Genomic DNA, 25,576 nt, shown 5'->3' with positions numbered 1-25,576 from the left:
CACAGATTATACCCAGTATCATGTGGCCAAAGTCCTGACAACTGATTCTGGAGATCTTACGGGACCTCTGGAAGAAGCAAGCAACATTCCGACATGGTGTTTTCTTCTCACATGATAGCAGGGTTATGAAGTAGCTTTTTAAAACCCAGTCAGTTTTTCCTTTTATAGCAACCTATTTATACACTCCAAATTCAGTCACAGCTTCCACTGTACTGTACTGATTACTATAGTGCTCATTTCCTCATTCTGAATTGCACGTGCGTTTCTTTTCTCATTTTTTATTCTCTCCTTGTGAGATCTATTAGCCTTGCATTACCTCCACCTTGTTGCTTAGCCTCTCCTAAGTTCCCTTTCTAGGGGCATTTGTCTCATTGACAACTAAGTAAGCAACAGTTCAGTTATTGTACTTTAATAAAATAAACATTTTAAGAAAAGCTTTCCATCTTTGTTCATTTTTTAAATGCATGAAGAATAGATTCACTGTCACTCAAGTTAAAACATCCTCCTCCACTCTGAACAGATCATGAAAAATAAGACTTGTTAAAACCCACTGTCCTTTCTACAGTACCGTTTAGTTACTTTATTATTGAGTGCCTAGTAGCAACTGCTCCTTTTTGCTTACAGCATATATTATCAAGTTCACTGACTTGTAAATCATTTGAAGACTGAAATCCAATCTAAAGTCTTACCACTTGCACTGGACATAAGATGTGTAGCAAGCTTTTTAACAATGCTTCTGAGTTCACAATGCACTTAGTCCAAAACTCCCAAAGTTAATATTTTTGCACTTGGATTAAAAAAAAAAAAAACAACCCGAAACATTCTTTAGCTGACTGAAAGCTTCACATCCTTAGAACATAAAATCTAAATATAAATGTGGTGGGCGTATGTGGATCTTTTCTCTCTGAGGAGGCTCTGTTACGAATTTCCAATGTTTTACGCCACCACCAAGCCTCCGCTAAGCCATGACACCTGTTCAGAATTTTCAGCTTCTTAACCCCTTATTACACTTCCTACCATCCCCAGCAGACATGCAGGAAGTGGAACAGAGTTCTGTTGTCCCAGACTTGCTGTATTAATTCTCAGTGGCTCCTTGGTGTCTTTCAGTGTTTTACAGTAACAGCTACCTTAGCGACAACTAACTACATGGAAGGACTTGATTCTCATAACTGGTGCCAGTAGATGTTCCGGTTGTCAAGCAGACCCCAGAAACAAAACCTACAAATTCCACAGGTGGAACATTAAAGATAATACTGTTAATAATAAGTATTATTACTGATCATAATAAATGGTCTACACCAAGACAAAAGAGCAAACTCTAATGTACTGCAGCTTTTAAGTAACACTATGCTAAATGCATTTTTAACATTCACATTAATAATGATTCGCTATTCTTAGGTTTGATATATTTAGTAAACATTAGCAGTGCACAATGCTAGTGAACAAAAATTCTTTTAGCATCAGTATGTAGACACTCTTTCTAACATTTCTGCAAAAATTAAACCATAAGGCTACCTCCTCATTAAAAGTTAATATGCTCTGCTGAGAAAGAATGCCTCCATAAGAAAACCTGTTTCAAAAGACTCTTTTTCATTACAAATGACAGACAGGACTTGGATTAATTAAGAATTTTGACCGGATTTATTCATACAAATCAATGCAAATTCATTTTAGGCCCAAAATACACGGTACTACAAAGATACTAGTAAATTTTTCCAGGTACTAGAGAATCTTGTATAAATGTATTTGTTCAAGTGCTTCTCTGTCAACATCCTTTTCCATATACTCATCATAGTTTAGCTGTATCTCTTCGACCCACTGGCTCAGCTGTATATCTGTCTAAAACAATGAAAACAGATCCTTAAATTAAAATGATGTTGAGAAACATAGCAGGAGTTTCAAGGTCAGTACAAGAAGGCAAGACATAATAACAGAGATTAGTCATTCCAAATTACGCAGCAATGATAAATTCATTTCTGGAAACACCATTTAACACGAATAGGAGAGAATAAAGATAATTCTTAAAAATTATCTCAGTCAATACTCTATTTTGCTAGCATGTTGCGACTGCTTCTCTATATGCATTCATATAAGCCTCAAGCATCCTGACCAGAGGACAACCTTCTGACAGAAGTGTTGAGGGAGCAGCTGATCATACCGTGGAAGAATCACAGGTACTTTCTTGTGTTACACCCAGGGAGTATTGTATTGAGGCTACAAAGGGCTTCCTAGCAGCTATGTAACTACCGCCTGCTCCAAGAAAAGGTCAAATGATAACATTGCTGCTCCTGGGGCTTCTGGGGCTGAGCATCTATCTCACCCATCAGCATACAGGCAACAAGTGATTAAATTTCTCTAAAGCAGACTATTGTGGCGAGCAAGCCACTTCATAAATAACCTTGTCATGTAGGATCGGCATTCTGTTTCCTAACGAAAGCCAGCCCACATAATTTGTCTAGGCATCGTACACATAACAACTGTAATCTACCGATGACCTATAGCAGAATGAACACAAAGCAGAGGTTGGTCCGTCGGAAGTGGTTATTACCCAGGGAACAGCAGCAGCAGCACAGGGCGTTCAACATCCTTGAAACTTGTACTGTTGTCATGTTTATTTCCAACTGCAATTTAAAGCTATGTTACTGATCCAAGACACCTGATGGTAATCACATGGCTAGTTAGGAGACCACATCTCTCCCTGATCTGTACTTGTAACAGCTCATACTGGCATGTTATGAGTCATTTTCTATGCAGACAGAGGGTCAGAAGATAGAGTATCCTCAGGGATGGTTCTTCATCTTAAAATGTCCCTTTCTCCCACTGGCTTAACAAAACAGTTTGTTATGTTTCAAGGCAACATGCAAATGTAGAGCTAAATAGAGAAAACATTTTAAGGTTTTGCCTCTAGAAGTTTATAAATACACATGTACTTCTGAGGTTCTACTCCTATACCTAGAAGTCTGCTTGAAGTAGATAGGATTATCACAAAAATTACTCATATCATAATATGGCTTTGCTAATGTTTTGTAGGGTTTTTTAACATCCCAGCTAAAGTATTTTTAATAATACATATGATAATATAATGATTAATGCAGTCTACTGGTATAGGCTGGGATTTCCATTTTGTAGACGGGAACAACTGAAGTACAGGAAGATGTGTTGGTGATCAACTCAGAATTAGAATCCAGACCCCTACATCTTATAATCTATGCACAAAATTACACACAATACTCACAGCAATACTGGCAAGCAGCTAACCTCAACTACAGAAGTGCCACTTTCATAAAAAGTGACAAAATGTGTTGGCTAAAACCATCTGAGGGAACTTACCTGGAGCTTTGAGAGTGATTCTTTAAGGCTTGGAACTGTCACTAGTAAGGACCCTCTTTTCCTTACATTACAAGCAATAAATTCCCAAGCTCTGAAACATATTTAAAAGTAAGTCACCAATTTTTAAGAAAAACCCCACATTTGATACAAAATGAATCTAACACTTTTACAGTTCAGTAGCCAGAGACAGACTAAGCTTAAAGACTTGCTGTGCATGCTTATCAAGTCACTATTAATACCTAAGCAAATACCTTTGTATGAAAAAAATCAAGGTTCTTATTAAAAACAGAGGGAATATATGGTCTTACAATGCTAGATTTTGTAACTTTTAAACTCTGATACATACAGGCATGTCATTTTGTACTGTCAACACCTTCACTTTGGACTAGGATTAAACATTGACATTTGGTCCCTTTAAATTTTTGGTTTTGAAGAAAATCCAGTCTCTGAGTGCATTGTTTTATTAAGCTTAACAACAAACTGCTCTTTGCATATACACTTCACAGTCGTGACAAACTACTTAAGACATCAGCAATCAGAGTATTTAAATATAGCCCCCAGCATTACTTTTTTTTCTGATTTTGCAAGTCAGATCATTTCTCACAGCATGGCAATTCAGAATAAAAAGAATTTAATTTCCAGCATTCTTCAAATGTCATTTGTCTTCATGGTACTAATGCAACATTAAACCACTACCCCTGAGTTCTTGAAGAATCAAATGAATTCTCAGTCATGTGCCTGGAAACAAATCTCCCGTCAATCTTAACACCCACTACCCTTCATCCACCCACTGTGTGCCTCTCTGGTTGACGTTACTGCCTGGTATCAAGGGCAGCAGGACAAGCCTCAGCTGAAACTGCTAGCGAATGTCACAACTGTTGGCTGGGATGGTGGAGGCACAGGCATCCTTTCTTTTTGACTGCCCATTCTAATGGCACAGTAACTTTGGACAATAAAGTTATTTACGGTTTAAACTGATACTGCTGGATTAGCAAAAGCTCATCTGTGAGTTTCTTGTACCTGAAACAGAAGAACCTCAGCCACGCATTTATTTGCTACCTCATAAAGATATATTAGACATCCTTATGAAGATATATTAGAAATACAATTAATAACCATGTTTTGCAGTGCATCTATATTAATGCTTTGACATCCACAAGTCAGTGACCTGTCTTCTTTCTGAATATTAAGCTTTACACTGACATAGTAATTTCAGATCCTTTAACAGCAAGATACTATTCTAACAGATCAGTGCAAGGATTCAGGCCAAGGTTTGGGTAAACAAAGCAGCAGTGTTTAGTGGGTTTAACAATAAACAACTGCCACAACACCTTAGCAGTTAAGTATAACAATTAAGTGTAGGCAGTTTAAAACAATTTCCTTATGTAATTTATGTATGTGACTTCAAAAAGCACAACCTTAAGGTTTTCCGTAACTCACAAGGTTACACACATTGCCAAAGAAAGAGATTACTTGTTTGGACACATAGCTTACCTGGCCTGTTCCTGTCTGTCAAGAAAATATTCAAAGACATTATTCATTACAACAACATCAGCCTTCTGAAGAAGTGAAGCCTGAGTACAGATGTCTGCATGAACCACCTGAAGGAGAAAAATTTCACAAGGCATAAATTAATTTAAGAGACAAATACAGCCTTGAAGTAGCCATGAAGCCTGTCAACCTAATACAGCACCGACTACCACCACTTTGAACCAGTTACAAAAATGGGTATCTCACTGGCTTCATAGTAGATAAAATTGAAGTAAATAACCAGAATAAGCTTTAAAAAAAGAAAAAATAAAAATCAGATTTATCTCCTCTAATTAAAATACTCGATTCATTACATTAAGTGGAATAACCTACATCTGACTTTTGGTCTAGAACACTGTGTGCCATAAAAGAGGAGATTATGTATGCGATGCCTGTTATATTTCACTTACCTATATTTTATCACAAATGCTCATTGATTTCAGAAAAGGAGCTAAGCTAGCTAAAGCTTTTTTGAGGATATTAAAAGGCATCTCGCAGGCTCAGTGGGTTAGTAAAGGATTATAACGAGAAAAGACATTACAGACCCAGGTTTGACAGCTGAATTCTCACAGCATATATTGGGACTGGGAATGCTGGAAAGGCAGAATGCTTGGTGGCACTGGAGGACAAGTACTTCACCTTTCTAAACAACTGCCTCTCCAGTCAGCATAGAAGCTGGTTTGATTTCATCTACCTTCACCTACCAAAAAGGATATTAGCACATCATGTCATTTTCAAATAGGTGAGATTATAAAAACAGGAGAATATAGATGCTCATTAACACTCTGACAAGATGTGTTTGATTTCCTCTTAAACATGGAGAAATACATCACATCCCAAATCTGAGGAGAAACACAAACTGGAACACCTTTTGAAGCGATAAGGGAAAGAAAGCCAATCTGAATATTACTTGCATTCCACAACTTTTTTTTTAAGTGCACCCCTATATATTGAAAATGGACAGAAAATCTGAACAACTTATTTTCTTTCCTGTGTGACCTACTACTAGGTTGTGCTGGGAATATACTAACCTGATGGACTTGACATTTCAATTTTGTCAAATCCTTCCAACACTGGACAGATGTAAAAAGGAATTCTTAATTCTGACAGGAAAGTTGAATGTTAGTATAGAAGATTAAAAACACTTATCTGTTCAAAAACATTTTGCCCACTTAACACGATATCAACACTTAGTGGGAGGGTAAATTATGTATTCCTCCTTGTAACGAACACGCAAAGCATGCTGTTCTGATTGACAGAGAAAACAGATACTACCACCCGTGTAACTTGTAAGGGTTCAACTGTGGAAAAGATGACGAGTTGCCACAGTTTATGACTCTGGTTCATGCTATCAGAATCCATTATAGCAACTGCAATGATAGCGAAATATTTAAATATCAGTAAATAACAGAAACAAAACTCTACTGTTCATAAAAAATGAGGCATTGCAGCATTTCATCTTTGACAGCTATATTCCATGGGTTCTCTGCAAGTGCTCCAAATCAGTAAAACAAACAGCTTTACCTTGTTAAACACATTAAAACACATTACCATGCCAAGTTGTTCACTACTGCCTGGAGTGAGTGGAAAGGAAGCAACTGTGTTCTTGTACCTTACCCAGAACTGGCAGGTCAGTGTTTGAAGGCTCTATCTCACCAGGAAACAGGTACAGCTTAGCTATCAGAATGACTGGTCAAATTTCTACTTTCACTTTTAGTGTGTGGACATCTAAACTATTTATCCACTAGTTCATTAAAGTCAGAGTTTTTTAGGACAATTAAGATCGGCGATAATGTATCTAAAACCAGTGCATGTAAAATGTAGCAGCACAGGAGCTGATTAAGAAGAGCTCAAGCATTCAGGCAGCAGAGAAAGGAGAAAGGCACTCAGGCCACCATCAGCATTTCTAAATACAGTAGGTCCTGCCTGTCAACTCATGTCCTCTGCATAGACCCACGGCTAACTGCAGATTAGCATATATCTACTGATCTCTATTAAATAGAGATATTACGGATACCGGCTTGACTGCTGCCCTGTTACACAGGCAGCAGCCTCCAGCAGTGGTGCAGGACAGAGAGCTAGGGGCAAAACATGCCTCAGGCAGATCTGACAGGACTCACGTATCACGACCCAGATTTACCTGGACTTTAAGTTGGATTTGGATCACTATTTCGAAGTCTAAGGAGATATTTTACTTTACTGTTTTATTTTCAAGGGGCAAAAATAACAAACCCACTGAACTTCTGTACAAAAAACCTGAGCAGCAGTCCTCTAGTTCAAACACAAGTGACTGGTGGATTGTTCCAGCAGAGGACTTCTGCCAGCACAAAAAGTCACGACTAGCACTAAATTTTCTTAATGCCCTAGACCTAGTATTTTAAGCCTCAGTTCAGAAAGACGCTTGAACTACTGGGAAACCTTGAACATGTGCTAATGTTTCTTTGACATGAGTAAGGCTTAAACCTTAACTTAAAACTAGTCTGCATTTACAGAGTAGGTGACGGTGCTGACGCAAGTAACGGAAGCACCCCATTCTCTCCAAACATATCCTCACTCCTACTGGGAAACGTGAGACCACATAAGCAGTGTGGCCGCACTCGGGTATTGCTCCAGCCAAAACATCACTTTTTTGCTGGTTTCTTTTTCAGCTGGACCAGTTCCCTGACCTGCTTGGCTGTGTGCTGACACAACAGAGGAGGCAACAACTGATTTTAAAACTGCCCTGTTGCCCAGTGCAATACACACCAAGGCTTCCATGATTTCAGGCAATTTCTGAATTGAGGTCTCAAGTTTCCTAAGATCTGTTGAACTGTTTACTTTCCTCCCAGCATCTACGTGTTTGCTCAAATGGCAAAAGATGCTGAGCAACTTTCTATGTACTTTAACAAATCAAATGTTGACCAAAGAAACACAAGGTTCACCCAGATATTTAGCCACTAAAGATATCTTGCCATCCTTCTGTCCTTTGTGAACATGCTCTAATAAAAATTCAGAATATCCTGAAAAAATAATCATTATTTCAGAAAGGTCTCTTAAAAGTTTTTCAAATTTGTCTCATAAATTATTATTAGCAACTGGATTCCAACTATTTTTCCAGTTCATATGTATCTCTAGAGAGGATTCATTTGGGGCTGAAATAAAAATCTAAGATTGAAATGTTCAAAGCAGTGTGATAACAGGAGTCACATGACTAAATTAGCATCTAATGAGACTCAAACAGCTAAGTCCTCAGGCACTGCTTTGAAAGCATATTATCTTCTTATCTTCAGCTCTGAAATGAGTACTTCAGCAGAATTACAAGGTGTGAAGGAAAAACAAAAAGGCTTATAATAAAGAATATACAAAGCTGAAAAGCATGCATATAGATCTCCAGCTCCACCGAATTAACTTGTCAGAGTTCCTAACTGCACTTTCAGTCTCATCACAATAAAGTGTTATGAACACAAAACACATGCAAAAACCAAAGGTTACTGACAAACTTATAGAATCATAGAATCATAGAATGGTTAGGGTTGGAAGGGACCTTCAAAGGTCATCTAGTCCAACCCCCCTGCAAGGAGCAGGGACATCCCCGACTAGATCAGGTTGCTCAGAGCCTCATCCAGCCTGGCCTTGAACGTTTCCAGGGACTTGCAGTCATTGGGACTGAATTGGGCAACCCAATGATACTGCTTACCCTATGTTGAATATTTTATGTCTACGATTTCGTTCCAGTTTAAAATTAGTTACTTTAATTTCCAATAAATTACTACACCAAGCAGCTTGTGTGACTCTATTCAAGAGCACGTGCAACAACACATTATTAAAGCCACTACTCTACACAGCATATTCTACTTACCGACTTTTGCTGGTAACAAAATAACTGGTATTCCTCAGAAAGGATTCTTTTTTTCTCTCATTAAAATAGTAATAGTTACTTCCTTAATGGGACTAAGGAAATGGTTCCCATAACAATATCACATTGTTTGAAATCCATTTTGTTTGTGGAAGATACACATGCACTGACATTCCAAGAAAAGAAATGCCAATAGCCATAAGTTCTTTAGGTGTTCTTAGATGCAAATCTGCAAAGCCTGCAAACATCCTTCTGCTAACGTTAATGACAGAGAGACATTTTTCATGACAGAAACTCCTTATACACTCAGTTTCACAGAATTTAGTGTCAGTAGTGTCACTGGGAGAAACAGCTAAGAGCTATCTGTTTTTCATGAGCCAGTAGGTAAGACCATTCAGGAAAAAGGTTAAGTGATTCAACACGTTATCATATTTTTATAATTTCCCTCTTCCTCTCTGCTATGAGATTTTTTTTTCCCCTAACACAAAGCCTTTGTTTAGGATCAAAAGATAGGCAGAAACTTCTCAGAATGCTGGTATACCAGGTTTACCAGCCACTCACATAAACAGGATACCTAGTACACAGTGGTTAAAATACACAGACTAAACCATATATTTAGTTACCTTTATTCTGTCAATGAACTGGTATTTTGTAATCATCACTTCTTGCAACTGACAAAAGTCTGCATTCATTTCTACTCCATACAGTTGGGATGCTGAGCTATAAAGATAACCCTACATTAGGAAAAGGAAATTCAGTAACCGTGATGCCTTTAAAACAAGTTCAAAAATTTCCATTAAAACGGAAAAAATAAAACACAGGTTAAGATTAAGGCAGCTTTTTAAAACAGCAGGTTGAGAAATGTCTTTCACTGGACGTGACATGTTTTTCAGAGCTAAGCCACTGATTTGGAAATTCCCACTTAGGTCTCACAAATTTTAATAAGAGATCCAAAATGACACGTCAAAATAAAAACAAAAGGAAAGCTCCAACCTCACTTCATTTGCGAAATAGAGGAAAAATGGTCTAAGAAGGAAAAAAGCAGTACAAATCAAGTTACACAAACAGTGTGAAAGGAAAAGACTCTGCACATTTTTGTTTCTTGGAAGAATGAAAGAAGAAAATAGCAAGAGAAAAAAAAGCAACCATGAGACATATACATAGTTAAAGTGAGTGAAAATGGGACCAATATGCCAGTAATAGAATGGGATATTTTGGTACAGAGTCTTTGTCAGTACCTCTCAGTATTGTATTACTGCCATTTTCAGGTGCTTCATACAGGTACGTATGAAAAAAAAAAAATATCCCTTAATAGTATGCCCAAAATAATGGTTCAGTTTTGGACTGAGATTTTGGAAAGTTGTTGGAGATGTTAAGAAAAAAAAAAGTACAAATACTTGAGCCTACAGGGCCCTAATGAAGATACTGCTTTAAGTGCCATTGTCTCCACTGAACACCATAAATACACTTTGCCAGCAACAGCAAAGGCAAACAAACAATGCTAAAGATACTGAATATCTGAGATACCTTTGTGCTACAACCTAATTATTAAAGTTTTCTGAAACCATTTGTTCTGGTTTTATTTGGGAGGCGGGGGTAACTTGGAGAGTAGAAAAGCAACCTGTGAAGGTAAAGTCAGCCCTCCTCCAATACAAACCAAGAACATAATTTAAAAGGAGAACTCTTTTTTTGAAGCGTTTCCCCTGCTTTATCTTGAGATTATATTCTACTATAATAATACAAGCACTTTAAAACAAATTCAGGCTAGCAAAAGTGTTACCATTTAAAGAACCAATGCTGCAAATATTTACAAATGGAAGTAACTTTCCTCATTTGAGTAGTCCCAAAATTAGATTATTCAGATGAGTAACATTACATGCTCAAGCGTTTCCAAGATTGAGGCCTAAACAGCCATTGACTTTTGTAAGAAAGTTGTAATGTATGTTTTGCGTTGCTGTTGGCCATATGTTGCACCAGCCATGCCAAAAGCAATCAAAATTGCACTCAAGTTTCTCGATGAAGTATTTTACGTGCATTTTAAAACGCAGAGCAGGACAATATGTTTTTGGAGACAAATTCATATCAAAGTCTTCCTTTGTATAATTTAACAGTTTGTCAGCTTCATAGAGGAATTTAACATAACTGATCTATATATAGACAAGGTCAAGACATAGAGGACAAACTTACTTACAAAGGAGAGGCAGAGCAGGAACTAGCAAAAGAGCAGCATATGTGACAGCAATATGCTACTCCGTTGGACTACTGACTTTTCCTCTCCATAAGCAACATTTGTATTCCCTCTTGTGAGGAACAAAACAAGAACTGAAATTGCGAATAAACAGCACCTTATACTGTTCAGAGAGTCAGATCAGAAGTGCCTCTTAGAATGACCCATCCAAGATGGAGTAACGAGAGTAGGCAGAGAAAAGGGAAAATGTTTGTCACAGTAATAAAATATGAATTCCTGTGCTGGAAGTTACCGCAAATAGCACTGCACCAAGCCTGGAGCCAACGTCAACCACTACCTTTCCTGTCAGGTCAGGCAGTACATGTTGATAAAGAAACTTCAGTTCCATGAGGGAAAAGGAATGCGAAATAAACTCTGGGAAATAAGAACAGAACAAAGGTGTTGGGTGGGCAGTACTAACTACTGTGTTATTAACCAATTAAATATAAATCTGAGCAGTTATCATCACTGAAAACCTGTATGGTTTCCTGCCTGAACTAGTGTTGGGGGCCCTGGAAAATCAGGGTTTGCAGATCAGAGGTAGCCTGTCAAGTAGTTTCTGCTGAGTCTGGGGATTCCTTTCCTTAAAAGGAGAATTTTGAAATCCTTCATGAAACTGAATTACCTTTTTCTGCAGTGACATACATTAAAGAATACAAAACAAAGTAACTTGAAATTGTTTTAAGTGAAAGAGGAAACATGGTACCTAAGGCTCAACACAACTCATGTGAAACTTTTTATGGGCAGATATATTAATAGCTTCAATTTCAACTCCAAGGTTTTAAGGAATGAAATGTTCTCCATATAAACCATTCCTCCTTCAATGCCTGTGCTATACTGGCGACAGCACTGATCTGCACCACACTACACACAAGCTTTAATACAGATGGTGCTTTCTACTGTGAGAGGAGGCTGAGGCTACTGCATGGACTCCTATAATATTCCTCCTGCATCTTCCTTTTCAGTGGTACATAGCCCTGCCTCTTCCCTGCCCAGTTTTTGTGGGCAACTAGTGTCACTCATACACAGCAAATTAATTCAACTTACACGTGTAGGAGTCTTCTTCCATTGGTTATGCAAAATAGTTCTGGCCTGTGTACTGCACCAGCCTGGACAATGTCCTCCATCAGCTGGAAGTGGTGTCATCCAGCTGAGTCACTGCACAAACCAGTTTGGTTAAACTGAATTTGTTTCTTGTGTTCCCGAAAGAGCACTTACCTAAAGATGCAGTCTTGTATGAGCCACACTCTGTGCAGTAGCTCCTACTCATTTTCCCCTCCTCACACAATGAATCAACAAAATCATCATCATAAAGGAATGCATCAACATGAATCATGGGCAGTGGATGCTGGTGTATCTGAGAAGAGGAACAAAAGCTAAGAAAGGCATAACCAAGTTTCTTAATTTCAATTACCCTGTTACACAGTCAATTGTCGCACCATCCCACCTCTCCCAAAATCCCTGAGATCCAAGTTTCTCCCTACTCAGAAGTTACAAATCAAAATTAAATCACAGAAATCCTGCATGTACACTGGATCATCAAATTCCACTGAAATAACCAATAAGCGGAAGTCGACACAAGGAAAGCAAGCTGGTTTTGATAGCTGAGTAGGAAATCTGCTGTGAAGTTTGTCTCCTTCGTGCTTCCTTGGCTACAGAGGAGGTACAGGTTAAAGGAAGCTTTTTCTCTTCCACTTTAATGAGGAGAATGTAACCTCAGTTCAGGAGGAAGGGCAATTTTGCTTCTCAGCTTCAACCGTCTGAATATTTTCATCTTCATGCCTTATGCCTCAATCTGGAAACACCGCTGATTAACACGAGTGTCATTTTCAATCAAAAGCATACCAGTCAGGATGCTTGCCTTCTCATAATTTCAAGGGGTATAATCTTCATCCTCCTACTCCTCTTTCCTTCCCCTCCCAAGCTTGCTGCATGTGGCCAATCCACTTTTCACGTTTAAGAGCCACACATCACTTTCCTGGGAAATGTGTTTACTTTCCCCCTGTACTGACAGCTCAAGTAGAAAAGGTGCCCTCCCCTCCCACAGGACTCACAGCCCACCTCTTTCTGAGCCATCAGAATCTGAAAAGAGCTGGAAATAATTTCTGAGCTGCCCACATTATGGCAACAGCGAAACACTGGCCTTGTATTTCTGTTTTCTTTAAGGGGGCTGTTAGAGTCTATTATGGAGCTAGCATTAAGAACCACTGTGACAGGTGCTGTACCACACAGAACGAAAGCTATGCCAAATAACTTATGATCAAAGTATTCTGTGAAGCAACTTTCTTCAGGTCACACAATCATGCAGCAACAGACCTGAGAACCAAACAGATTTCCTACACCGCAATCCAGTGCTCATTCTCTGTTATGAACTACTGCTAAAACCAAAATCGGCACAGTCCCCAAATAAATGGTGTGATTCAGCAAAAGGAGACCAGAACAATTGGCTTACTTTCTGAACAGCTTGGTGTTCCGAATTAAACATTGCGTCGATGGGTAAACGATTCCGCAAATCTTCAGCGATGTTTTTGAGCACAACATCATTGTTACTGACCACAAGCTCATCAAAATCATCTATAAATCAAGACAGACAAAAACCCCTGAACAATCATATATAGATCATGTGGACTAAGTGATGACCAGTACAATGCAGTTGCAAGACATAAACAATACCAGATGGATAAGGTTTTTATTTGAAATGCATTTTTCAGCCTTTGTTAGCTTTTCTAGCCAATGACAGATTTGAATTGTAATAACTTTGCCACTTAAAATAAACACAGCACTTTTTTGAAATCTCAAATTATTTTCATATTTATAAACTTATAACTCACATATGATGGTCTGGGCTGCCACCAAAGTGATACTGTTTCAACTTAAGATATAAAAACATCAAAGATGTTTTTGAACTATTGGAGAAATTACAAAACTCATAGTTGCCTGAATGGAGGACCTCTTTTTTTTTTTTTTAATACCAGTTTCTTTTTATACATACCATCTTTCTAATAACACGGTTACAAAAACATCAGGAATAATGCACAGTTCAACAGTTCAACTTACAATACATTTTAGATGACTTAAACTATCAAAATATTTCAAATGTGAAGTAAAATAGGAATGGATGTAAACCAAGACATTTTTGCAAAGCCACATTGTAAATTCTTGCTATTTTTCCAGGATATCTCTGCATTACTTTAACACTTTTTTTTTTTCTTTCTTTCTTAAGACATCTAGAAAGCAGATTGAGAGGGAATACTGGGAAGTCACCAATCCTTTCTTCTTCCAAGGCTGAATCAGTAATAAGTGTCACTACTTCTCCAAACTATTTTTTTTAAAAAGACTGTTAGGGCTGGAGACTCCACAACCTCCCTTAGCAATCTATTCCAGTGCTTGACTACACTTACTGTCAGAACAGGACACTTTTCTCAATAACTGATCTAGAATTCTTCTGCCACAATTTAAACTCAGTACTCTCTGTCTCACTCAGAATGAAAACAAAAAAGTTTGTTCCTCTCCTGTACATAGCAACTTTTTACTTCTTTGAAGACTTGTCATTTGTCCCATCTGTCTTCTTTTCTAGAATAAACAAGATCCACTTATCCATCAATTTCCTGCATTTTTTCTAGGACTCTGATCATTCTTATCACTCCCTTTTGGATCTTCTGGACCCTCTCATCCTTTATGATCTGCAGTATTGAGACACATTACTCCAGCTAAAGGTTTATTTGCACTAATCAGACTTTTCACATCTTGCAGCCAACATCCTTACACACTCCAGTTTCATGTTAGCTCTCTTCCCAGAGAATGATGTTCCTAACTGACATGCAGCATGACATCTGCTGTACGCCTATACTATGTTCCTTTTCTGTTACTTTTTCCTCAAAAGAAGGACTAGATGAAAATCCTTTATGTCTGGACGTCTCACTGCTCTGAGGACACTGAACTCGTTCTAAACAAAGACACATCTCAGGTTAAACCTACATACCTGTAAAAAGAAACAAAAACCACACAACAAAAAGCAACCACAAACCTAATCCTGAAAAATACACCAAACCCATCTATTGATCCTTGTTTAAAACAGACACAGTTGTCCTCTCTTCCCCACCTCTTCTGGTGTGTTTCTTGTTCTGTTTAGACTGCCATGATGTTGGGCAGGGAGTGTGGTTTTTACATGTATGTGTATCACTCACCAAAATAAGATCTGACAGCTTTTAGAAGTGTTTTTAAAAAGTTAATGTTTGTTAGCATTGCTGTCCCAGGTGAGCATATTCGTATAGACAAGTTTGATGGCAAACAGGTTAAAAATCAATCTATAAAACATGCTACAAGTTTCTCTATGGTAATATACTTAATTTTTCCCGTGGAACATGGGCAATGCTATCAACAGTGACAAATTTTAAGGCTAGTATAAGAAACAGAGACCAGCTAAACTTTTAACTATGAAATGCTCCTGAATGCTTAAGCACTGTAGTCAGAACAATACGATTAAAGAAACCCTCATTCATTAGTGCAAGACACTCTCTTCTTAAGAGTGTAAATGTAAATGGTTCTTTCAAGATGCCCCAAAACTGACTCTAGTAGATAATCCTGATTCTCCCACAGTAAGCAGCAGAAACTTTAAATAATCAGGATTCCCTTAACATATATTAGGTTTATTATTTATTAAATGTATAGCAGTAACGCTCCAAGGCCCCGATGCGCTCAATACCATTGGTAGCTGTTACACAACAGGAAGACACTTTGCTGTTCCAGATTGCTCATGGTTAAGTTCTCCAGAACCTCAGCTCCTAAAGAGACGCAGACTTTGCACTGAGGAACACAGGAAGGACAGAGGCAGCAGCTGCAACAGCAGCAGCACAAACATCACAACAGGTGCAATGCAGCAGCTCCAGCTTGTCAGCATTTTAATTTGAAACCTCTAATGGGCACCCATCTCCTGTTAACCTCATGGTCCATCCAACAACTTGCAGATTTGTTATGAACATCCCAGAAGCAGCAAGTGATTTTTCCGACCAGCTGAGGGAAGATTTCTATGGATGTGACACAGCACAGAAGTAAACTTAGAGATTATGGGAAGGGAAGGTGGACAGCTTTAACTGTTGCTTAACTGGGACCGTCAGCACCATGACAAGCCCTCACAGTGCAACGGAGCCAGAGTTTGCTGAGGTGGATAACATCTGAGGAAGCAAGAAGGAGAAAAATCGTGCTACAGACAGAATGAGAGAGTGGAAAGCTGATATTAGCAGCTGTACAGACCAGTGTCTGTGGGTAATAAGCCCCTACATCTGGCACACACTTTCAAACAATACTATTACTATGCCAGAGAGCTCATCCAGCTGTTATACTGCCTGTTAGGAGTATCAAATTCATATACAGCATTTAATGAAATGCAGGAAGTGTTCATAGACCACCAGGCCAGCCACATCACACTGCAAATGCAGAGCTTCAGCTCCCTTTCTCGCAGAGCTGGTGCATCAATAGGATCTGCTCCCTCCTGGCCCGGGTGACCTTTCCCGGACAACACTAGTGGTGAACAGCTCTCTGGGCTATTCAGTGTCCCAGCTCTACAGCAGAGAAATGGAAAAATTCAGTGGGAGATGGGTAGCACACCCATCTTCCTCAAATCCAAAATACCCTTTCCCTGCCTTGACTTCCATTTGTACAACACTTGTGACAACACTGACCATCTTAAACGGGGCCCTCTGACCTCTTCTTACAAAAAAAAGTATGGCACACAAGAGTTCTTGTGGATGCTCTCTATGAAACAGGTCCTGAAGAAAATCTTACAACACATATGCAGCTCAAACAAAAAACTGCTGAAACACTGACACTGAAAAATAAATGACTAATGGAAATGTTCCTTCCTAACTATCAGTTCATACTGTAAAGCATAAGCATTCAGGAGCAAAAAAAAGGGAAGGTTTGAACACACTCCTTCTGAGCTGACAAAATGGCAGCTTCAGCAGAAGCTGTGCATGCAACGCTCCGCGCTTGCGTGTACAGTCTGTGACTGAACTCAGAGGCAGAGTCGCCTCATTCCTGTCAAAGCAAGAAACAGCAACAGCTACCACAATAACTCATTTACTTCTGCAGTATGTAAATATTTATAGATTGCCATCAAGTACAGAACACAGGTGCCAAATATGAAAATACGCATTTCTGCCTCTGCCAGTACGGTTTTATCAACTCCACCCTTGTGTTTAACAAACTGTTCACTCTTGAAAATCTCAGTATCACCTTACAAGGGATCTTCAAAGAAGAAACAAAACCAGAAAACTACTTTTGGTATTATTTTAGTGCCTGTTATATGTAAGAAATGGGGAGTGTGCAATCCAACCCCTGTGTTCACAGAACAGACAACAAACCAGGAAAGAACCGTAGAGTTCATGAAATACTGCAAGATGAATCACAATCATTTGTTTATGGAGGAAGTCTGAGTGTACAGTGTTTGTATTTTACTTCAAAAACCGGTTCCACTGGATCTACTCAACATGCATTTATAAAATTTAATTAACACATTACAAAAAGCCTAATTAACACCCTGGTGCTGCTCAGCCTTTCTATGGTAAACACTACACAAACTAAGAAAACATCACAAAGCCTCACATCGGACAGAGAGCGCTGCTATACCAAAACCTAAACATCCTGGCACTGTGAAATACATGACTGAAGACAAGCCGTGCATGATTTCCAAATGACAACAGAAGATTATGTGTCATGTGGAAACAGGAAGATTTAGCAAAGGCAACTATAACAGCAAGCACCTTATGGTCTTCTAGATATATATTCAGATTCACAGAAGTAAAAAGCAAATATCAACACCCATGTTACTTAATACAAGGTTAATTTAATCATTCAGTGTGTTTTAGTGCTACTGAACAAACAGGTCAAGGAGGAAGTCCCACATCTCTTCCTCAGGACACCAACTTCTTCAGGAAGTCTAAATACTATTTCTAAGGATACTTAGCTATTGGTAGAAAGTAATCAGTTTTTTTTTTTTCCAACAGAAATATAAGCAGAGCTTCTTTTATTACTTCTTTAAGTCTTTACATGCATAAATTGAAAGAAGCTTCAAAGTTAAATTTTAAACAACGTAAGTCATATACTTATTTTACAATCACTAGTTTTCCCCATCATTATTAAGTTTCAGTGACTAACAACTTAGAGATACTTGGTATTCCTGAGACCTCTCTCACAGCAGTATCATTCATCATAAACCAGGAAATTAATGCCCATTCCTAAAGTTGGCAATCCATCGAATTACAGGTAACATCCCCATTTCGGTTTAGCAAACAACAGAGTAGTGGAAAAGATTTTTGGTATGGCATAATTTTAACAAAGAAATACATTCCAGTTAATGTATAGCTGCAATGCTATTTTGATCTTTTCTGAAAGGCTATTTTACTTGGATAAATCACTTCTACCAATTTGGATGTGAAGCCTTGTACTAAACTGCTTTTTCACACACACACAAAATACATACTAGTTACACTGCAGAAACCCATGCTTTCATCCTTTTAAAGAGACTCATTCCACTTTAGTTCCACCTGCAGTGACAATAGTACTGCAAAGGAAACATTAAAGACCATATCCTGTAAAAGAGTCAAGTTTTTTCTTATACTATTTCCTATTCTTGTTTTGTGAAAATCATCATCTGATAATTTTACCCAGCAGGTCTGGGGACACAATAATGCCTAGATCACAAAGTATGTAATAGAAAAAGCTGGATAAACTTGGTCTGTTCCTAAGAGTATGAGGAGAAGTTTCTTCTCCGTATGGAAAACACTGTACTAAAGCAGCATGTCCACCATGGTCTGGTTAATCTTGTCAGACACCCCTTCCTCACTGCCTGTTAAAAGCCTGAACTTACAGCACTGACTGCCCTCAACTTTCAAGTCACAAGACTAAATCCTACACCAATTTCTTAAAAAGTGGGTTTGCTCCCAGTACAAATGAATCCATGAGAAAAAAAAAAAATAGTACTTAATTATTTTGTTTATCCTTATCTTAAAGGATTTGCAACGATTGTTCTGAGCAATACAACACTGTATGAACAATCAGCAATTCAGACCAGTACATCACTTTGAAATCATGGAATCATAGAATGGTTTGGGTTGGAATAGACCTTTAAAGACCATCTAGTCCAAACCCCCTGCAAGTAGGGACATCTCCAACTGGATCCGGTTGCTCAGAGCCTCATCCAACCTGGCCTTTAATGTCTCCAGGGATGGCGCACCAACCACCTCTCTGGGCAACCTGTTCCAGTGCTTCACCACTCTCATGGTAAACATTTCTTTCCTGATGTCTAGTCTGAATTTACCCTCTTTTAGTTTAAAACCACTTGTCCTATTGCTACAGGCCCTACTGAACAGCCTATCCCCATCTTTCTTGTAGGCCCCCTTTAAGTACTGGAAGGCTGCTATCAGGTCTCCCTGGAGCTTTCTCTTCTCCAGGATGAACAGCCCCAACTCTCTCAGCCTGTCCTCACAGGAGAGGTCCTCCAGCCCTCTTATCATTTTTACGCTCCTGCTCCTGACCCACTTCAACAGGTCCATGTCCTTCTTATGTCGGCAGCTCCAGAGCTGGACACAGTACTCCAGGTGGGGTCTCACCAGAGCAGAGCAGAGGGGCAGAATCACCTCCCTCGATTTGCTGGCCACACTGCTTTTGACGCAGCCCAGGATGCAGTAGGCTTTCTGGGCTGCGAGCACATATCGACAGCTCATGAAATCTTAGCTTTATATTTAAATGTTTCTAATGAAATGAATAGAATAGAAAAAGTTTGTAAGATTGTTTTATTTTACTGTTAAATGACTTAAAACAAAATTTAAAAGCTAGTATTAGAACAGTCAGTTTTAGCCCAGCTGAAAAAAATATTTTTAAAATCTATCTTAGACTCTGTGACAGTACATGAAAAACTGTAAAGGGTCTTCTCATCACCTTACCTATGCTTCACTGACATGAACCAAGATAGCCTTTTGTCATCTACATTAAAGCTCTAAGTACAGCAAAAGTGTTCAGTAGTTGCCAGTAAGTAGAGTGGTTTGGTGACTTCAATCTCAAGCTTGAAACTAGGATTTCTGTATTGACTTCCTCTGATTCCCGTATCTCTGTTCGTGTATACAGACATCTTGATCAAGTCTGCTCTTGCTGCTTTTCTTCTCCAGCACCCATTGTTACCAAATGCAATCTCTCCTACTACTGAAAATTCTTAAGAGTTTGGGTAATGGAGGAGCAAGAGGGAGTATGACCTTGCATACATTTATATAGAAGCGATACATCAAATGCTGGGACCAACTGAGGGGGATCTTCAGGGGGGTTTCCCCAAGTGGTTTGAATTAGCTCTTGGGCTTCACCCAAGTTTTCTTAGCCAGAACTTCTGGAACATGGTTATTGCAGAAGGATATTAAAGCATTAATCATCCTATTATTAAGAAGTTCAGTTAAGACACCAAAGGTTCCTGTTGTTCTTTCCAACTCTTATTATTTCATTTTCTTTGAGATCTAAGACTAACTCAAAAGAAAAGCTGGAATGCAAGTCACCGTGAAATGACGTACATTTCACTGCAGTGTGTGGGAAGAGCTGGCTGATTGCGAAACAGCGAAGCAGTGTTGCTAAGGAGCTGCCTTAAAACAGTAATGCCCTCTTCCATCACACGTAGAGATCTGGAATTTCTAAAATTCTCAATAGCAAAAAAAAAAGCATCACTGGTTATTTTATTCTGTATTCATACAAACAAGAAAATGAATAGCATCTTGCATACACTTACATTCCCGTAATTACTAAGGAAGATCAGTTAGAAATCATTAGAGTGAGAACCTAGTCAATGCTCTCTCAGTTCCACATATGTAACAGTCTTTACTTCAGATTTTACTATAAACTAATTCGGTTCTTCCACAGAAAACTTTCTCAATAACATTCCATGCATACAGTGTGTGAGTCAGAAAACACCAACTAAGTTAAATTAATAAAGCTGTCTTTACGACAACACTAATCCTAAAGGGCAAGCGCTATATGCAGGGCTTTACTCTACGGCTGCATCTACACTTGAAAGGCATGAGGGAGGAAAAAAGTCTGACTATAGCTAATACTGGAATCATGCCCAGTCCTCCCCAGCTGGAAGTAAAACTGTGAGCTCAACATCTTGACAGCAACAGAAATAGGATGGCAACAGGAGATGAGGGGGAAACCCACACACCACAGAAAACAACTTGTCTGTGAGGACGCCATTTTTGTTTCCATTTATCCTATCCTTGTTTGCTTACAGTTTTTTCATTCAGAATATTATCCCTCCCATCTCTACAACTCTTTTTCTTTTGTTCATCAGAGGTTTGTTTCTCTCCTACATCAGCACCGCCAAAAGCTAGACTTTTATTTCTGTGGGGTACAGAGATCTGGTAACTTTTTAGCATCTCACATAAAACTGTTTTCTTTCTGTACAGAGAGAACCTCAGATTCCCTCGCTGTATTCAGGGTACAGCAGCAGAAACCTCAGTACCAGCTCCTCACTATCCTGTGTCCAGCCAGTATTAATTACCACAGCACTATCTAGGTGTTACACAGTAGAAGTTACTGTCAGTATGCAATCACAGATGCAGCTCAGAGAAACAATACAAAGAGAAGTATGATCAAGAGTGTTGTGTTGGGGATGTCACTCAAAATATTTGAAACTCTGAGGAAACTGCAAAAAGGGTAAAGGAATGCAATTTGCTGGGCAAATACCTCTGCTCACTTACTGTTCAATGCTGCAGGAAAATAAAACCAGTAAAAGAGAGAGACACCTCTTTTATTCCAGTCCTGTACTCGCTCAGGGTGAAGAAAAAGAAAACTGGAGATAAACCAGAAGGACACAGCCATTCAGAAAAAAAGCAGAGTGGAAAAACATGAACAGGTTAACGACCCAAAGAGGCAACAAAATACGTCTTAATTGGTAATAGCAAAAAGTTCTTCGCGATAGGCACAGAGCTTTCCAATTCCCTTGCCTCCACCATATACCTACATGTACACATTTATGTACGTTAGACGGGGAGACTGTAGCATGTCAAGACGGCACAAAACCAGGGCAAACATTAACGCTTTTACTTAAAACATCACAATCAACAGATTCAGAAACTGGTAACTTCTACAAGCAGTAGCATGAGAGCAAATTCTATAGGCTCTAAATTTCCCCACACATGCGGCCATCTGTGAAATAAAATCAGCCTAAATCACACATGTCCCAAATGACACATCTGGGAACAAATATGGTTGCTTTTAGCTTTATACTGCATCAGCACTTGGCAAAATACAATCACAAACTGTAAGGAAATGCCAAAGATGCAGATACTCAAAGTGCCAACTTCGTTCCTTAGAAAATAAATTAATAGCAGCCAGTCAGGCCATTAACAATGATATTCTTTTTTTTTTCTGAAAAAGGGAGAGAAAATAGGAAAAAGGAAGAGTATGAATTATCATCAGAGCACAACCCTGTAAATACAGACAATAAAATATCATGGATAGTTACTATAACAATCCTTCTGAAGACGGCCTGTCAAGGAGACTAGAGATGAAATTATATTCATTACTTCAGCTGCTTGATCCTGATTGCCCTGTGTATCCTGTCTACTCCGCTCTCTGATCTGCAGCATATGAGCCAAAATGCTATTGAATGGCAACTACAAAACTAATTATTTTAGTTTTAACATGATGTACGGAGTGAAGCAGCAGCAGCCAGCACTGATGTAAACAATATAAAAATACAAGGACACAGATTGCTCAGATGTACCAAGCACAAAGCACTTCATCATTTGGAACCTGATCTACACTTTAGCTTATATCTTAACTATGAAGAGTAAATCTTAATTATGAAGAGAACCAAGAACACGTATTTCCTTTCACTAAAAGACCTGGGCACAGATCAGATCATTAAAATTCAGAAAAAAATATTTGAGAAATCATGATCTAACGAAGGCTAGGAACTACAGCATACTTGTCTTTCATAGAAACTATCTATGAGAATTTTTGGAAGCTGTAGCATAAAAAGAAAGATTTAAATTTAAAAGTTATTTCTTGACAAAGGATTTTTGCAAGTCTACATTAATTATACCATTGGCTAAGAATTCCTACGGTAGAGGTGAAGCACGATCACATTATCAAAGTGAAGAAAATATTAAGTGTGCGTTTCCTAACCGAAACAGTTTAGCATTTTCAAGTTTCACTGGTAAGCTCCCATGTGCTTTACTGTATTTCTAAAGGAGTCAGTAAGCCGAGAAAACCATATACACACACCACACAAACTAATATAGTGCAGAAGGAGCTGTAACGGTTTGAGTGAACAAGCAGTACGAATGATTGCATATGAAATTCAATGAGACTTTTAAATTAGACCATATTGCATGAAAGAAAAACACTTCTAACAAGATTATTTACACTAACCCAGGCACCGTTTGGCAAGCAGAGCATGCTACTGCATCTAGACAAGGACTCAAGAAAGAAGGGATGAAATATTGCTTATAGCAGATTCCTCTGCCGTTATGTCTATAGACACATATGTGTACATATACATGTGTGTATACATACACATATATATACACACACAGAATGTAAGAATGTTTAGTTACAATTAGCACTAACTACACCCATCGACCTCCAGCCTTCAGGCCTTAGCAAGTGCCATCTCTGCTCTAATCATGAAGTCTGACTCACAGATGGTCCAAAACATCTGGCAATGTCCTTCCTAGGAAGGAACCCATGGAGGTGGCCGGACTGTGTGCCCACCGAGGAGGGTAGATGCTGTATTCCCAGCTGCTTCCTTTCCCGTAATGCCAGCAGCAGGCCTGCTCAGCCCGAGAAGGCGCTCTCCTGCCTCTCTCAGAGTGGCCGTGAGAGCCGCAAAACAGAGGGCAACAGCAAGTTTGCAGTTCTAAGTACCTGGACAGCTGAACAACTTCTAGGTGTCACAGCTGGCCTTTGTGCAACAGTTCCCACGTGTTTGCTACGAAGATGTTTCTACCCTAAAGCAGAGGTGCTGTAACAAACGACCTGAACAACAAGAAGAACCTTAGCACAACAGGGCATCACTTGGCGAACTAATGCATCGTATGACAATTTTCTCCCACCAAACGCATGATCACCAGGGAGCGAGCTTACTGTCCCCGCGGGCACTGATTAATAAGCAGGAGGCACATTTATTGGCTGCTTGAGACTGGATCAAAGGACTCAGGGGGCCTTCAGGATTCATATCTGCAATGGCAACATGTAAATATACCCACAGACTAAGCAGCGTTTAGTCAGTTTATTCAGCATGGCATTATGCGCCTACAGCTTCAGTGCACTGCCTGTATGCAAGTTTTCCATGTCATCTTTTTGTTCAGTTGCAAATTAACAGCTTGTGCACTGACCCACATTTTCTCTCTTCATCTGTCACAAGATTCTTGATTGCAGCATGTTGATCAAATTATACTGAGGCACAAACAAGAAAGCAAACAGAAAACTATGTTAACTTAAGATGACATTAAGTGGGGAAAGTAGGGTTTGCAAATTAGCTCAAACCGTTAATCTCAAGCTCCTGAAAGGTGGCCGTGAACATGTGTGAAGTTGAACAAGACTAACGTCTAAAAATCGCTGGATATGCCAGGAGCAGACTGCCCCCGTAAGGCCGCTGAAGTGTCGCGTTGGAGAGTTTAGGAGGTTCCCACCCCAGCTGCCCGACCCTGCAGCACAGCGGCAGAACAGCCACTCGCCACCCCAGGCGCACCAGCAGCGCTGGCCCAGGGCAGGCTGCTGGCCACGGCGCCTGGGAAACGCGGGCCCGCGCCAGCCGACACCTTCGGGCACAGCAACCCCTGCTCAGAGCCGGCGAGGGCGGGCGGCGCCGGACGGGCCGCCCCCGCCACGGCTTCAGGCCTCCCTCACACTGCAACCCACGGCGACCCCGCTGCGGGGCAGCCCCCCCGCCCCGGCCAGGCTGCGCCGGGTCGGGTCGCAGCGCTCCGTAACGGGCGGGGGCAGCCGGCCGGCAGCCGCCTGGCCGGGCCCCGTCAGCCTTGTGCCGCCGGCAGAGCCGAACGCCCGCCCGGGGAGCGGAGCGCTCCAGCCCGCGCACGGCTTCCCTCAGCCCGGCGACCGTTAGGCAGGCCCGCAGAGATGGGCCGCCCCCCTCGCCTCGCCGGCGCGGCTTTCCCGCAGGCCGGCCCGGCACTGGGAGGGGAGCGCCCGCTCGGTGCCGGCACCGTAAGGGGACGGGGCAGCCACACCGCAGCGCCGAGAGCGGCTCGCCCGGCCAGGGAACGGCTCGGGCCCGCTACGCCCACCGGGCCTCCTCCCGCCATCGGGGCCAGCCTACGGGGCTCCGCCAGCTGCCGGACGGCGGCAGCGACGCCCGGAGCGCAGCGCCCGGGCCGGGCCGGGCCGTGCCGGGCCGCGCTTACTGGTGTTGCGCATCCAGTGCAGCAGGCGGGGCAGGTCGGCAGCGCACGTGCCCCGCACGGCGGCCAGCACCGCGCGCCGCGCCGCCTCCAGCTCCATCGCGCCGCCGCCGGGGGGCGCCGCCGCCGCCGGTCCGGGGGCCTCGCGCCGCGCCGCGCCTGCGCGGACCGCCCGCCGCCTTCCGCCGCCCGCACGTGCCCCGGGCGCAGGCTGCCAGCGGAAAGCCACGCCCTCCGCGCGCGCGGGCGCGC

General features: G+C 40.6%; 1 protein-coding gene across 3 annotated transcripts; it reads right to left on the bottom strand.

Moving 5' to 3' along the window:
* Positions 1-1,624: 1,624 nt before the first annotated feature.
* LOC104478695 (uncharacterized) lies at positions 1,625-25,474 on the bottom strand. 3 transcript variants are annotated; one of them, XM_086748975.1, is made up of 9 exons: positions 25,328-25,447; positions 24,299-24,359; positions 13,375-13,496; positions 12,141-12,279; positions 11,176-11,297; positions 9,319-9,429; positions 4,825-4,931; positions 3,331-3,421; positions 1,625-1,839 (listed from the first exon to the last, which is right to left on the bottom strand). In XM_086748975.1, exons 2-9 carry the CDS (start codon positions 24,315-24,317, stop codon positions 1,723-1,725), a joined length of 828 nt encoding a protein of 275 aa, XP_086605101.1. In that variant the 5' UTR covers positions 24,318-24,359; positions 25,328-25,447; the 3' UTR covers positions 1,625-1,722. The 3 variants fall into 3 exon arrangements, with proteins under 3 accessions (XP_086605101.1, XP_086605099.1, XP_086605100.1); XM_086748973.1 differs by lacking the exon at positions 24,299-24,359 and having other exon boundaries at positions 25,328-25,474; XM_086748974.1 differs by lacking the exon at positions 24,299-24,359 and having other exon boundaries at positions 11,221-11,297; positions 25,328-25,474.
* Positions 25,475-25,576: the final 102 nt, after the last annotated feature.

The sequence above is a fragment of the Chlamydotis macqueenii genome, chromosome 5 (assembly GCF_036417535.1).
Source record: "Chlamydotis macqueenii isolate bChlMac1 chromosome 5, bChlMac1.mat, whole genome shotgun sequence".
In the NCBI taxonomy this organism is placed as follows: Eukaryota; Metazoa; Chordata; class Aves; order Otidiformes; family Otididae; genus Chlamydotis; species Chlamydotis macqueenii.
This window is presented reverse-complemented; position numbering and strand designations above follow the sequence as displayed.

Bases quoted from the DNA above. Each gene is read 5' to 3' on its own strand.
- LOC104478695 (XM_086748973.1), bottom strand. From the start codon at position 25,424: ATGGAGCTGGAGGCGGCGCGGCGCGCGGTGCTGGCCGCCGTGCGGGGC. The intron at 11,298-12,140 runs GTAAGTGCTCTT...CTTATTTCCCAG, and splicing joins ATACAAGACTGCATCTTTAG to AGTTTATTTCGCATTCCTTT. The intron at 3,422-4,824 runs GTAAGCTATGTG...AATATGTTTCAG, and splicing joins GACAGACAGGAACAGGCCAG to AGCTTGGGAATTTATTGCTT.